General features: G+C 36.7%; 3 protein-coding genes across 14 annotated transcripts; 1 reads left to right on the top strand and 2 right to left on the bottom strand.

The window, feature by feature from the left end:
- The first annotated feature begins 769 nt into the window (after positions 1–769).
- Positions 770–2,264, top strand: LOC144546919 (UDP-glucose flavonoid 3-O-glucosyltransferase 7-like). The gene has a single exon (XM_078295509.1). The coding sequence runs from the start codon at positions 780–782 to the stop codon at positions 2,205–2,207; it is 1,428 nt and encodes a 475-aa protein (XP_078151635.1). The 5' UTR covers positions 770–779; the 3' UTR covers positions 2,208–2,264.
- Positions 2,265–6,387: 4,123 nt separating this feature from the next.
- On the bottom strand, positions 6,388–7,572 carry LOC144546616 (UDP-glucose flavonoid 3-O-glucosyltransferase 7-like). Its single transcript, XM_078295156.1, has one exon. The coding sequence runs from the start codon at positions 7,570–7,572 to the stop codon at positions 6,388–6,390; it is 1,185 nt and encodes a 394-aa protein (XP_078151282.1).
- A 3,161-nt stretch (positions 7,573–10,733) lies between these two features.
- Positions 10,734–14,065, bottom strand: LOC144546994 (uncharacterized). Of its 12 annotated transcripts, XR_013508944.1 has the most exons (6): positions 13,100–14,065; positions 12,442–12,650; positions 11,640–11,794; positions 11,438–11,540; positions 11,295–11,351; positions 10,734–11,055 (listed from the first exon to the last, which is right to left on the bottom strand). XR_013508944.1 is itself a non-coding variant. In XM_078295595.1 (2 exons), the coding sequence occupies exon 1, from the start codon at positions 14,040–14,042 to the stop codon at positions 13,104–13,106; it is 939 nt and encodes a 312-aa protein (XP_078151721.1). In that variant the 5' UTR covers positions 14,043–14,065; the 3' UTR covers positions 10,735–11,055; positions 13,100–13,103. The 12 variants fall into 12 exon arrangements, 2 of the variants coding, with proteins under 2 accessions (XP_078151721.1, XP_078151720.1); XR_013508940.1 differs by having other exon boundaries at positions 11,295–11,540; XR_013508947.1 differs by having other exon boundaries at positions 10,734–11,050; positions 11,438–11,794.
- Positions 14,066–14,860: the final 795 nt, after the last annotated feature.

Below are 14,860 nucleotides of genomic sequence, written 5' to 3' on the forward strand. Positions count from 1 at the left end.
GAGAGCCGAGAGCACTGCTCGAAAACAAAACTGCGCTACACTATATCTTCAGTATTCCATTAAAATTTGCTGCAAATAAAATTTTACTAGTGTGACTATCACACCTCAATACCATAAATATAAGTATATCTTTTTTTTCTTTCCAAAAAGGTGCATAGGCATTGTTAGTATATCTTTCTTTTCGGTAAGGTGTCTAGGACAACGATTATTGCATGTACATGTATATATTATATATTCAACACTTGTATTATATAAATTAAATATAAAAATTTCTGAGTACAATAACTCAAATATACATTAAATATTCCTAGCTACTATATTTTAACAACAAAAATGAGTGAAAAATGAGTTAAAAATGAGTTGGTGCAGTGATAAGGGTGTTTGTGATGAGTTTTTTAGCGGTCCATGCGCGGTTCACGGAGCGAGAGCTCTTCTCTAAAACAAAACTGCGTTGCACTATATCTTCAGTATGCCATTAAAATTTGCAGCAAATAATTTACTAGTGTGACTATCATACCTCAATACCATCAATATAGGTATATCTTTTTTTTCTTTTCAAAAAGGTGCGTAGGCATTGTTAGTGTATCTTTCTTTCCGGAAAGGTGTCTAAGACAACGATTATTGCATGTACATACGTCCACGTGTCTGCTGAAAACTGAAGTACTATGACGTGGCAACATCCAGTTATTTAAACAAGCCAGCCATCAAAGAAAATACAACACTAGCATTTCCCCATTTCTGTCAAAAAAATTTCAACAAGTCGCTTCCTCATACAAGTCATGGCACTCAATCCCAACAATTCCAACAAAAAATGTCGTGTGTTCTTGATCCCTCAAATGTCGAGAGGCCACCTCATCCCGATGACAGACTTCGCAAAGCTCCTTGCGGCGGCCCATCCCGATGTAGAACCCACCATGGTCGTAACACCGGGCAACGCGGCGCTAATCAATGCGTCACTCGGCCAAGTGCAAATTCTTACCTATCCCTTCCCATCTGAAAGCATAAAGAGCACTGCTGAGACTATGGGAGTCGGTTCAAAGGAGGAGACCATGCTGATTAATAAATTGTCATTGTTGATTCGACCAGCTCAAGAAGAGCTTCTCAGTAAATACAAGCCAGATGTTGTGGTGTCAGATGCTTTGTTTTACTGGGCCCCTAGTGTTGCTGCTCAATTTGGAATCCCTTACATTGTTTTCTTTCCTTGTGGCGCCTTTCCTCTTGTTGTTTTTAAGCGCATTTACGATATGCAACAAAGTATGAGCATTGATACCGACCATATAACAGTGTCAGATCTGCCAGGCCCAAAAATAGAGATGCCAGTTCGTGAGTTACCAAATTACCGCATCGGGCATGATGAGGAGATAAACAAAATTTTTGATAGCCTGTTTGGATCTTGGCCCGATGTTTTCGGCATCGTGTTCAATACTTTTCGTGCGCTTGAAAGCGAGTACTGCAAGGAGTATGAAAGGGTTCAAATGAAAAGAGCCTATTTTATAGGTCCAGTCTCCTTTTGCAACACTAGCAATGTAGATGGACTTATCCATCGTGGAGGCGAGGGAGATGTTGGTTGCTTGAGGTGGCTTGATGGCAAGGAGGATGGATCAGTTGTTTTTGTAAGCTTTGGCAGCCAGTGCTACTTCAAATCTGAACAACTTCATGAATTGGCAATTGGTTTAGAACATTCTAGAAGGAATTTTCTTTGGGTTGTTAGAGGAAATAACATGGAGGAGTGGATGCCTGATGGATGGGAGGATAGGATAGCTGGAAGGGGATTTGTGGTGAAGGGATGGGCCCCTCAGGTGGCGATCCTGGCGCATCCGGCAACTGGTGCCTTCATGACTCACTGTGGATGGAATTCAGTTCTGGAAGGCCTCTCTGCAGGCATACCAATGCTGACTTGGCCATTTGCAGCTGAGGAATTTATCAATGAAAAACTATTGGTGGAAGTGATAGGTTGTGCCGCTAAGGTGTGGGATGGAGGAAAGAGAAGCACTAGAGAGGAAGAGCATGAACTCGTACCAGGAAGTGTGATAGCTCATGCTGTGTTTAAATTCATGGAACCAGCTGGAGGTGAATATGTGGCAATGCGTTCCAAAGCACAGAATGTTGCGGTCTCGGCGCTGGCTGCAGTGCAAGAGGGTGGGAGTTCTCATGGTGACATAAGGGATCTGGTTAATAATCTGTTTGGATTAATTGGAAGTAAGTGATGCAAAATTGTTAAGATCAAGTGTTTAATTATTAAGAAATTAATAATGTTTGTGTGACTCTGCAACTGGTAACAGCTAATTAATTAATAAAATCTTGTCCTTTCAATACAATATTTTTCCATTGATCCGTAAATTCAATTATTTCTTTGTGGTAGTCTTATGTACAGCATCTAACATTAGCTCCATTCACACTCTTTAAATATGATAATCATGCTATTTATAAATTTTTGTTGACTTTCACAATTTTGTTCGGAGTAAGATTTGCATCTTACTGTTTTAAGCATATTGATTGTGCCATTCCAAGGAAATTAAGTGCAATCGAACTTTGTAAACTAGATGAGGAGAGATCAAGTTACAACAAGTTATCACAACTATTTTATATATTTTTAAGATCCAAATCGTTGATCCAAATTGTTAGATGCGATCTCTACAATGAAATGTGTTTGGAGACCAAATTTTATATTTTTTGAAATTTTTTTACTATTTATTAAGATGGGTACAAAAACTAGTCAAATTCATACCATTGAATTTTGTACCCGTCTTAATAAATAGTAAAAAAATTTCAAAAAATATAAAATTTGGTCTCCAAGCACATTTTATTGTAGAGATCACATCTAATGGTTTGGATCAACGATTTGGACCTTGAAAATGTAAAAAATAGTTGTGGTAACTTGTTGTAACTGGATCCCTCCTCAAATTATATTCATGCATTTATGTTACTATTTGTACCATGTCTAGTTTGCAAATTTCAATACAGACACACCAATGTACAAACAGTAAAATTAAATAGAATCTTCTCTTTTCTTTTTGAAAAATAGTGGAGAAATCCACCAATTTCATATAGAAACCAAAAATATCTGATAAGGTACCTAAAATAAATATCAAAATCATATATCATAAGTCTTACATAAATCCATCTAAGCTCATACAAATAACTAGGGGTGGAACCAAGGCAGGGGCCAGCCCCAGCCTGAGCCCCCTTGGCCCAGAAAATATACAGAGCCCTCTTTAATAATTCAGTGTGTTCGAAGTGGATGTCCATAGAGATGATGTAGAAAATATAGAGAGCCCCCTTTAATAATTAGTTAGGCCCATATAATATATAGACTGTCTTCCTCCACGCCGCGCCAAAGCAATAGTTAAAGCCCCCCTTATCCTGAAAAACTAGTATAGGCCCCCTATCGATCATTTCTAGTTCCACCACTGCAAATAACATCCATCATAACCAAAAGAGCAACACAACAAAAAGACATCTACCAAATATCATAACAACAGACAACAAAATGCAACAAAGTACTTAAGCAATTTCATCCCAATTCATCTCCTCTTCATCATTCAGTTCTTCTCCAGCATTGGATTTGGAAGGTTGCCAGCTCCAGAATCTATAGTAATTTTCTCGGTCGAATCCACTCTGGCTATGGATAATAGAATATCCACTACCTGTGTTTTATCCGAGCTGCTTTCCTCCTCCATAATGAGATTTGGTAGATCCTAACATGAGAGGAAAGTATAAGACTTAATTTAAGATATGAGTTATCTTTTCTAGATTGACACCAAAAAGAACATAATGAAATAGTTTTGGTACCAATAGCCTTGATAGAGAGGGGAATCTTCTCTTTTCAATCGAGCCGTTCAGCCAATAACAAAAGTAACAAACTACTTTTTGCCAAACAAAAATAACAAAGTTGCACAAAACTAAAGTTGTGCTCAGTCAAAATTTTGCCAGGAGTAGGTAAACATTTATGAAAGAACATATATAGTTGTAAAAAAAAAAATTGAGTTACCAAATTAGGGCAAGAGAGATGAATTAGAATTTTTAATGCTACTATATGGAGTAAAACATGAAAATATGGAGCAAAACATGAAAAAATGTTACTGTATGGACAATTTCACAATTTTTAATGCAGTTCAAAGATTGTTAGTGTAGAAGTACCTTATAAACAGCACCGAATCCACCTTTACCCAGCTATTGGATTCGTCAAAGTTTACTGTGGCAGCCTCCAGTGTAGAAAGACCAATAAGAAATTATTCAATGTTTTCTTTATTCAGCTAAGAGTTGACCATTTCTGGAAACAATGAAAAACAATCAATGAATTCCAGTTATGTTATAAAATCTAACAAGATAAAGAGTGGTACAGTTATGTAATAATAAATGATTTTGTCAACTAAATTTATAACTTGCCAGATAGAAATGTTTTTCTTCCATGAGATCGCTTCTTATATAAACAAAAGCAAAATATTGCTAATAATAATACAGCAGCTACCACAGGAATAGTGATGGCAAGAATTGTAATATTGTTTTTCTACTTAATACCTGCATATTATTAAAATAATTGCTTCAAAAATTGGAAGGGGGAAGCATACTGACACCACACTTATCATGAATATAAGTTATCAGGGCATTGCTAGAGACAATTTGACAAATATGTCCACCTAATTTCCAAATTACAGCTTTAAGGCCTGTGAGGATAAAAGGACAAAATGACAAAAGGATTTATCCATATACAAATCTACTCAGGATAAAAGGATTTATTGTTAACTACATCTTGATCCCTGTGAAGATGAAATGAATATTATGAACTTCAATTCTTATTAAATTCTGACAACCAGAGAAAATATATTTTCAAGATGGAGTCAGTTTGAATTATATATCCAAGCAAATTTGATTTTCAAATTTAAGCCTGTTTCTTAAAACAATCAACTATTTTTATTTCAGTACCAGTTGAAGTTGATGTGACAAAGTATATAAAATGCATGGTTTGTGCTACAAATCAAAGTCTTGTTTTCTGTCAATACATGGTTTCGGAAATTTCCATTTCTGTGCAACTCATTACCTATCCAAATTGTCCTCCGCCGGAGCAGCATACAAATTAAGCGGTGAGTTCTCCGTGCACTCCTCCTCCGCTGCCGGCGCAATATACAACTTGTGTTCCAGAAATTATATTAGAGGGGGGGGGGGGATGGTGTAAGTGAGGGACTAAACTAAGGTTGTGCTCCAGAAATAAGAGTTTTTCAATTACACAACTGGTACTAAAAAAGAGTAGTATATTTCAGTGCTGTCTAAGATATACTGACAAACTTGGCCCATGTGAAGAAATGGAGGAGCAATGAGAAGATGCTTCATAAGTTCGTGACACAAGTTCTTTCTTGCTTCACCTCCAGTCAGAGATTACTAATCTCCATTTTGTTAGTTCAAACAAAAACCAAATGAAAAATACTATAAATCTTCTGAAGTTCTCTTTTGGTTAAAAGGCCCGGAGGCATGTCATTGAAATATCCGTTATGTTACAGTACAACATTTGCAAATTTACAGTACACCATCTATAATAATATCGCTGAATTCCTAAGCAGAAGAAATTCCACAACTGGTACACCTAACCGGTATTAAGTATTCATGGAGCAATGCAATGAAAAGATTCTTGTAATCCCAACAGGAATGAAACCCAAAGAAGCAATGCCCAAAGGAAAATCCTTGCCAGTCGAATGTGAACCAAGATCTCCTAGAAAAAGATTTCCAGCTTAGCCGAATATGAACCGAGGCATCCATACCAGTCCTAAAATCGGTACAGAAGCCCAAAAATAGCAAATGCCCTGAAATCTTGCTATACTAATACATACCATTAGCCATTAGCTATCCTAATAAAAAATAGTAGCCTATTGTTGATTTAAATTTGGGAAATAAGAGAAATACTAAGAAAGGTCATAAACATGCTTATAAATGGAAATTAAATGAGTTCAACTATAAAAACATAAGATGCCAAAAACGTCAAGCTTAAATTTCGAAATCCCTTTCCACTTAAGATTTCTCAATTTGATTATCGTCGGGCTTAAAAAAAAAATTGATAGATTCAACATCTTGTCAAAGCATTATACAAAACATAGAAGAAAGTATGATTTTTAAAATTATATTTCAAAGTGATAGATAAGTCATATCGGTCAATTGGATTAAATTCTCATATCAGAAAATCAACAATAATCTATACTCCATAGCATGATTATCATATTTAAAGATACTGTACATAAGACTACCACTAAGAAATAATTCAATTTACGGATTAATGGAAAAATATTGTATTGAAAGGAGAAGATTTTATTAATTAATTAGCTGCTACCAGCTGCAGAGTCACACAAAAACAATTGATTTCTTAATAATTTAACACTTGATCTTAACAGTTTTGCATCACTTATTTCCAATTAATCCAAAAAGATCATTAACCAGATCCTTGATGTCACCATGAGAACTCCCACCCTCTTGCACTGCAGCCAGTGCCGAGAGTGCAACATTCTGTGCTTTGGAATGCATTGCTACATATTCACCTCCAGCTGGATCCATGAATTTAAACACAGCATGAGCTATCGCACTTCCTGGTACGAGTTCATGCTCTTCCTCTCTAGTGCTTCTCTTTCCTCCATCCCACACCTTAGCGGCACAACCTATCACTTCCACCAATAGTTTTTCATTGATAAATTCCTCAGCTGCAAATGGCCAAGTCAGCATTGGTATGCCTGCAGAGAGGCCTTCCAGAACTGAATTCCATCCACAGTGAGTCATGAAGGCACCAGTCGCCGGATGCGCCAGGATTGCCACCTGAGGGGCCCATCCCTTCACCACAAATCCCCTTCCAGCTATCCTATCCTCCCATCCATCAGGCATCCACTCCTCCATGTTATGTCCTCTAACAACCCAAAGAAAATTCCTTCTAGAATGTTCTAAACCAATTGCCAATTCATGAAGCTGTTCAGATTTGAAGTAGCACTGGCTGCCAAAGCTTACAAAAACAACTGATCCATCCTCCTTGCCATCAAGCCACCTCAAGCAACCAACATCTCCCTCGCCTCCACGATGGATAAGTCCATCTACATTGCTAGTATTGTAAAAGGACACTGGACCTATAAAATAGGCTCTTTTTGTTTGAACCCTTTCATACTCCTTGCAGTACTCGCTTTCGAGCGCACAAAATGTATTCAACACAATACCGAAAACATCGGGCCAAGATCCAAACAGGCTATCAAAAATTTTGTTTGTCTCCTCATCATGCCCGATGCTGTAATTTGGTAACTCACAAACCGGCATCTCTATTTTTGGGCCTGGTAGATCTGACACTGTTAAATGGTCGGCATCAACGCTCATACTTTGTTGCATATCGTAAATACGCTTAAAAACAACAAGAGGAAAGGCACCGCAAGTAAAGAAAACAATGCAAGGGATTCCAAATTGAGCAGCAACACTAGGGGCCCAGTAAAACATAGCATCTGACACCACAACATCTGGCTTGTATTTACTGAGAAGCTCTTCCAGAGTTGGTCGAATCAACAGTGACGATTTATTGATCAGCATGGTCTCCTCCTTTGAACCGACTCCCATAGTCTCACTGTGGAGTGAGGGGGGTGTCCGATGGGCATCGGACCAAATAGGGTTCGATGAGGGGTTTAAACCGTCGGATCTGCTTTAAGATTCGCACTCGCAATTTCGCGTCTGCTTTAAAATCCGTACACACGAATCTTAAAGCAGATCCGACGGTTTAAACCCCTCATCGAACCCTATTTGTGTCCGATGCCCATCGGAAACCCCCCTCTCCCCTCACTGTGAACAATGATCTTTGTGCTTTCAGATGGGAAGGGATAGGTAAGAATTTGCACTTGGTCAAGTGAAGCGTTGATTAGCACCGCGTTGCCCGGTGTTACAACCATGGTGGGTTCTACATCAGGATGGGCCGCCGCAAGGAGCTTTGCGAAGTCTGTCATCGGGATGAGGTGGCCTCTCGACATTTGAGGGATCAAGAACACACGACATTTTTTGTTGGAATTGTTGGGATTGAGTGCCATATGACTTGTATGAGGAAGAAGCGACTTGTCGAAATTTAGATGATTTGACAGAAATGGGGAAATGCTTTCTGTTGTATATTTATTTTCTTTGATGGCTGGCTTGTTTAAATAACTGGATCAATGTTGCCACGTCATAGTACTTCAGTTTACGTGGACGTATGTACATGCAATAATCGTTGTCTGAGACACCTTTCCGGAAAGAAAGATCTAGTAAATTATTTGCTGCAAATTTTAATGGCATACTGAAGATATAGTGCAACGCAGTTTCGTTTTAGAGAAGAGCTCTCGCTCCGTGAACCGCGCATGGACCGCTAAAAAACTCAGCAACAAACACCCTTATCACTGCACCAACTCATTTTTGTTGTTAAAACATAGTAGCTAGGAATATTTAATGTTTATTTGAGTTATTGTACTCAGAAATTTTTATATTTAATTTATATAATACAAGTGTTGAATAAATAATATAATTAAAATATATATATATATATATATATATAGAGAGAGAGAGAGAGAGGCTAATATGCATTCGGTTGCATATGGACCGAAGTGCTACCGGTTCAAATTTGATTTTTCAAAATCCAAACGGTCAATCTGAACCGTTCATCTTGTTGTCCATATTAATATGTGCTTGGAGACCATATTTTATATTTTTCTGAATTTTTTTACTATTTATTAAGTATTTTACAAAATTGTTGATCCAACGGTAGCTTAACAAAACAGTAAAATCAGCAGCTACCGTTGGATCAACAATTTTGTAAAATACTTAATAAATAGTAAAAAAATTCAGAAAAATATAAAATTTGGTCTCCAAGCACATATTAATATGGACAACAAGATGAACGGTTCAGATTGACCGTTTGGATTTTGAAAAATCAAATTTGGACCGGTAGCACTTCGGTCCATATGCAACCGAATGCATATTAATTAGCCACTCTCTCTCTCTATATATATATATAGAGAGATGGGCTATGGTGCATTGCAATGCATAGGCCCCTTGTGCATTGGACCATAAATCATCGATTCGAAGTCTAAATGACCGATCCAAGCCGTTCATCTTATTCTCCATATTAATATGTGCTTGGAGACCAAATTTTACATTTTTTTTGAATTTTTTAACTATTTTTTTAGATTGATTGAAAATCTGAAAATCCTGATGAACAGTAAAAACAGTAAAAATTTCTGGACCATCAGATCAGCGATTTTCAAAGTGGCTTAATAAATAGTAAAAAAATTTCAAAAAATGTAAAATTTGGTCTCCAAGCACATATTACTATGGAGAACAAGATGAACGGTTTGGATCGGTCATTTGGACTTTGAATCGATGATTTATGGTCCAATGCACAAGAGGGGCCTATGCATTGCAATGCACCATAGCCCATCTCTCTCTCTCTATATATATATAGAGAGAGAGAGTGGCTAATATCAAAACGTTTGCACCAACTCTCCCGTGCAACCAAGTCAGTTTCCGATTTTTAAAGTCCAAATGATAAATCTAATCTAAACCGTTAGATGTGTTCTACATATTAAAATCTGCTTGGAGACCAAATTTATATTTTTTGAAATTTTTTTACTATTTATTAAGCCACTTTGAAAATCGCTGATCCAACGGTGGCTGTTTGGAACAGTAAAATCAGAAGCCACCGTTGGATCAGTGATTTTCAAAGTGGCTTAATAAATAGTAAAAAAATTCCAAAAAATGTAAAATTTGGTCTCCAAGCAGATTTTAATATGTAGAACACATCTAACGGTTTAGATTTATCATTTGGACTTTAAAAATCGAAAACTGACTTGGTTGCACGGGAGGGTTGGTGCAAACGTTTTGATATTAGCCACTCTCTCTCTCTATATATATATATAGATGAGTTACGGTGAGTTGTGAAATAAAATGCGTTTCTACTTCATGTCGTATTTTCATTTTGAAAGTCCAAACGACCGATCTGAATCGTTAGATGTGATCTCCATATTGAAATGTGCTTGGAGACCGAATTTTACATTTTTTGGAATTTTTTTACTATTTATTAAATAATTTTGAAAACTGCTATTTTGCTGTAAACAGTAAAAATTTCTGAACCATCGGATCAGCGATTTTCAAAATTGCTTAATAAATAGTACAAAAATTTCAAAAAATGTAAAATTTGATCTCCAAACACATTTCAATATGGAGATCATGTTGAGCGGTTCGGATTGGTCGTTTGGATTTTCAAATCGCAAAATATGTGTAAAGTAAAATAGTCGCTTTACTTCGCAACTCACCATAGCTCATCTCTCTCTCTATATATATATATATATAATAGAAATAACATATCTAATTTTTTTTTAAATTACCGTATTACTGTATCCATATCATATCCAATACAATACCTGTATATCCATGCAACATGGTATGAGTATAAAGGATTAGAATTGTAAGGAACTTTATCATTTATGTAATAAATACCTTTCTTCCGTTTTTATTCTTTTTAATTCCTGAAGAGCCAATTTAACTCTTTATTAGGAGCCAATTTATGAAATAAAACTGTACAAGGCCTAGAAAAGTAACTTTATTTGTTACAGCTTACAAGTATAGATTCGATATAAATATTGCTCAAGCTGATTGTGCTCTTCTTCTTAGATACATAGCTAATGGATGATTGCAATTGAAACATTAACACAATAGCAATAATATATATATATATATATATATATATATATATATATATATATATATACAAGGCCTAAAAAAAAAGGCATGCATAAGTTTTGGAATCCTTGCCAGCTGCCTTAAGATTACAAATTCATTAATAGGCAACAATGGAATTGTAAGGAATGATCTTCCAGTGCTGGATTGGGGGTATTGATCCACTTCTAGACGACGATTTTGGCATTGTCAGAGATTTAAATTAGTATCATTATCAGAATCTGCGGCAGTCAGATTGAGGGTAGTCGTGTCTGCAATCCAGATGCCACAGAAAACTGTCGACCACACCTCTGTCCACTTCACCAAATCATCGAGGTGGTTCAGGTTGTAAGGAACTAAGCTGACCTCACGTATTCATGTACAAATTAAACAAGGGTTTTAAATATTTTCTAAACATTTTCTCAAATATATATATATATATATATATATTCTGAACATCCCGTCTAAGCGCAGAGATGACCGATTAAACTAAAAAAGGAAATAACAAAGTATGTTGTTGGAAGCTATCAATTAGTAGTTTTAACCCAATACAACAAAAATTAGTACATGCCAGCACTGACTAAGAAATTCAACAAGTAAAATACCTTTTGAGTCGTCCATTCAAACTCCGGAACTCTGTGGTCAATCCTAATTAATTGAATCTGCAGTTATGGAAGCTTAATTACACCTCTTCTCAGAACACAGTACACTATTTGAGAAAGTTTGTATTAATATCTTTTGTACTTACAAAAGCTCCCAATTAAACCATAGAGTGCTGTTATTGAGCGGGCCATCGTGTCCAATCTAATGAGGCAATGCACACATTCCAGCTTGTGCCTTCCATTCACGATCTAGAACAAAACGTTTACAAGCATTTAATAGCCCCTTACTGGTAGTGGTTTATAAATATTGTCGTTGTACGAGTATAATACATATCTTAAGAACTCAACCATTTGATTGAGAGAGAGAGAGATTATCCAGAGTTCCACAGCACATGTTTCTCTCGTCAATATGTTTAGCTTCTAAACCGATGAACCATGCACCGAGTGATACATCCTCTCTGACTCCCATCAACGGAGCTATTAAATGCCGATAAACCATGCACCTACACATTTATCAAACAAATACAAAGTGGTACAAATCTCACATGTTAGGTCAAGTAGAGTGCAATAATCAATGAATTTATATAAATCAAACTGAAAATAGGATTAATAGTACAATAATATACTGCTCTGGATCAACGATATAGCACCGATGATACCATTGACACCATAGTAACATGGTACGCGTATAATTCGTTATTTTTGATGTTTCCGAACCGAACACCGAATAAAACACATAAAAACGTATTATAAGTTTTATTTGCCAATAAAAACGAATTATTCGCAAATAAAGGGCGGAAAAAATATTATTTATTATTATTATTATTATTCTTTTTTTGCTTCCTTGTGGTACCGAATTATTCCAGAGTCACGAATTTTTGACCTCTATGCACTCAAGCAACCAAGAATCTGGAAATATTCAATACAAGGCAAAAAAAAGGGCACATAAAAAGTTTCTGACGTAGGACCTTTCTTAAAGCATATGCTGCTTAATAACCCAATGAAAAAGTTTCTGAAGAGATTCATTGAGTATTCAAGAAATGCTGTTGAGGCATATGCTACTAGGAGATTAATACCCAATGAAAATTTTCTGAAGTGATTCGTAAAATTAAACATCCGATCAAAAGAAAAGAAAGATTAATCGATTAACCTTGAAGTCATGGCACGGATTGCACCCCATGATTTGGATCGTACTATGGAGAGCAGACCGCATGTAACAAAACGAAGAGCTTGGGTTTCCTTCTGCATGGCATGATTGCCTTCTTCTCTTGTCTCTCCTTCGTCCGTACCTCTTCCATTTACCAATTTCCACAATGTACAATGGCTCTGGAACCCTAGGTCCAAAGCACGTCCAACTTGCTTTCGTTGAGAGACAAATTCGTTAGATATAAGTTTAACAAAGAACCCTAGTGATAGAGATGTTAACATGAAGAGAAAATAGAGGCAAATTAATTGTAAAGAAACATTTCTAAATAAGAAATTGCCACATCATATTAGTATCGGAATAATTTCTGAATTGTAGATGCCCTTAGTATCCGTATCTAGTAAATTATCAAGTTTTAAGCACTATCTTTTGAGTTATTTGGCTATCCAATAAATGCCCAAAACAAAACTGCAAATCTGCAACATAACAGGACTTTAAAAAAAACCAATCAAATAAAATTATTTCCAGTTTCTGTTCAGGGTGGTACCATCTTTGCCAACTAAATACCGTTACTAAAATTACCAAAACAATACAAAACTCACCATTGAAAATTATATATAATACCAGAAAAAGCTTTTGCAAAAATTATTGTAGGTATATATACCTCATTAGCGTTCCTGATTACTGAAACCATTGTCAAGCTTCCACCAAGGTTTACTCTTTGCCTTCTCCTCTCCAGTATTCTCAGTAGTCAAAAGCTCTTCCTTGTCATCTCGCCTTGGATCATATCTCCATTCCAACCTCTCCAGTAACTCTTTCTCCTTCCACCGGGCAACCACCTTAGGCCCCTCCTCTTTGACCTTCCCACCCAAAACCTCCCTCCAACAAAACCCCACATCTCCATGCCTTTTAATACCGTTATCTCCTTTCAATTCTCCAATTACCACACTCCTCACACCCTTTCGCCTCAACTTAATTAAAACCCTCACAAATTCTAAATCATCTGACACAATAACAACAAATTTAACTCGTTTCTGATTCTCCAATTCTCTACAAAGGTGCACAGTCTTATCTCCTCCCACTAAAACCCTAAACCCAGCCCGCTTTACCTCATCAATAGCATTCTCGCACTGACCAAACAGTTCTCTGTGCGCCTTCTCATATCTGGATAGATTTAACGAGAGTTGGCCGGATAAGATGCATAGGCGGCGACCAGTGGCAGACTCAAGACGTTGCAATCGTCTCTCATGCTCTGGTGAGTGAACAGCTGTGAAGTGGTGGGTCAGGGTTTGATGCGAGGGGAAGGCACGGCCGCACAATCGACAGTGGAAGGGAGGCTGGAGAGGTGGCGAGGGGGGAATGCGATGGGATGGGGAGGAGAAGGCGATGGAAGGAGAAAGGAGATGGCCGAATGAAGCTGCGGCAAGGCGTAGGCGCACAGAAATGTCGTACAGAGAGAGGCGGCGATAGGTGGAGGCGGGTGGTATGGATTTGAGATCCCAGAAAAGAGCGACGGAGGAAAGGGAAGGGGAGGTGGAGGTAGAGAGGGTTTTGCGAGAGAGGTGGTGAAAGAGACACACAGAATTGATGTGGGGGGATATTTTCATGGCCGACTGGGAAAGTGTATCTTTTTTTTTTCCTACCTATTTTCTATTGTTTGGAATTTGGATGTACTCAACGGGCTGAACAGAACTAGTGAAAAATCACAGGAAAACAATATTGTTGGATCTATTTAAGTTCAACAATTGAGGTATGAAACAAGATATGGACCATAGCCCATAGGTCCATAATATGGGTTTAATTTTTATTTTTTATGCTATGGGTAAGTAAATTAATTGAGGTATGAAATCACATACGGTAAACGGTACCATGGTATGAGTTTATTTTTTATTTTTTATGCTATGGAAAAATATATTGGTTGTTGTGCACTTTCATATTTTCGACTGTATAAGGAGAATTTTTTGAGCGTTTTAGATAATAAAAACATATCGTATATGTGAACATTATTATATAAGGTATTAAAAAAATTTAATTCATATTAGAAAAATTTAGAACATGAATTATATTTTTCAGAATATGTCGAGCGGGTGCACACACGTGGTAGATTTTTATTACTAGAGAGTGAAACAAATTTGTGATGGATGGATCATAAACTTTCAGAAACTGATTAGGAACTAATAATTTTGCGGGCCAACAACGCAGCTTTTTTTCAACGGTTTAATTTGCAAAAAAAAAAAGAAAAAAAAAAAAAAGAGTGAAATTGGGATCAACAATTTAAAAAGTTACTCTTCCGAATTTTATAATATTATTTTCTGACACCAAATCAAAAGCAAGATAAAAAAGAAAAAGAAAAAAAAGACTATTAACTAATTCTCGACACAGCTTTATTTATTGTCATCGCAGCACATATAAGTGCGTGCGACAT

The sequence above is a fragment of the Carex rostrata genome, chromosome 30, assembly GCF_964058835.1.
Source record: "Carex rostrata chromosome 30, lpCarRost1.2, whole genome shotgun sequence".
NCBI lineage: Eukaryota > Viridiplantae > Streptophyta > Magnoliopsida > Poales > Cyperaceae > Carex > Carex rostrata.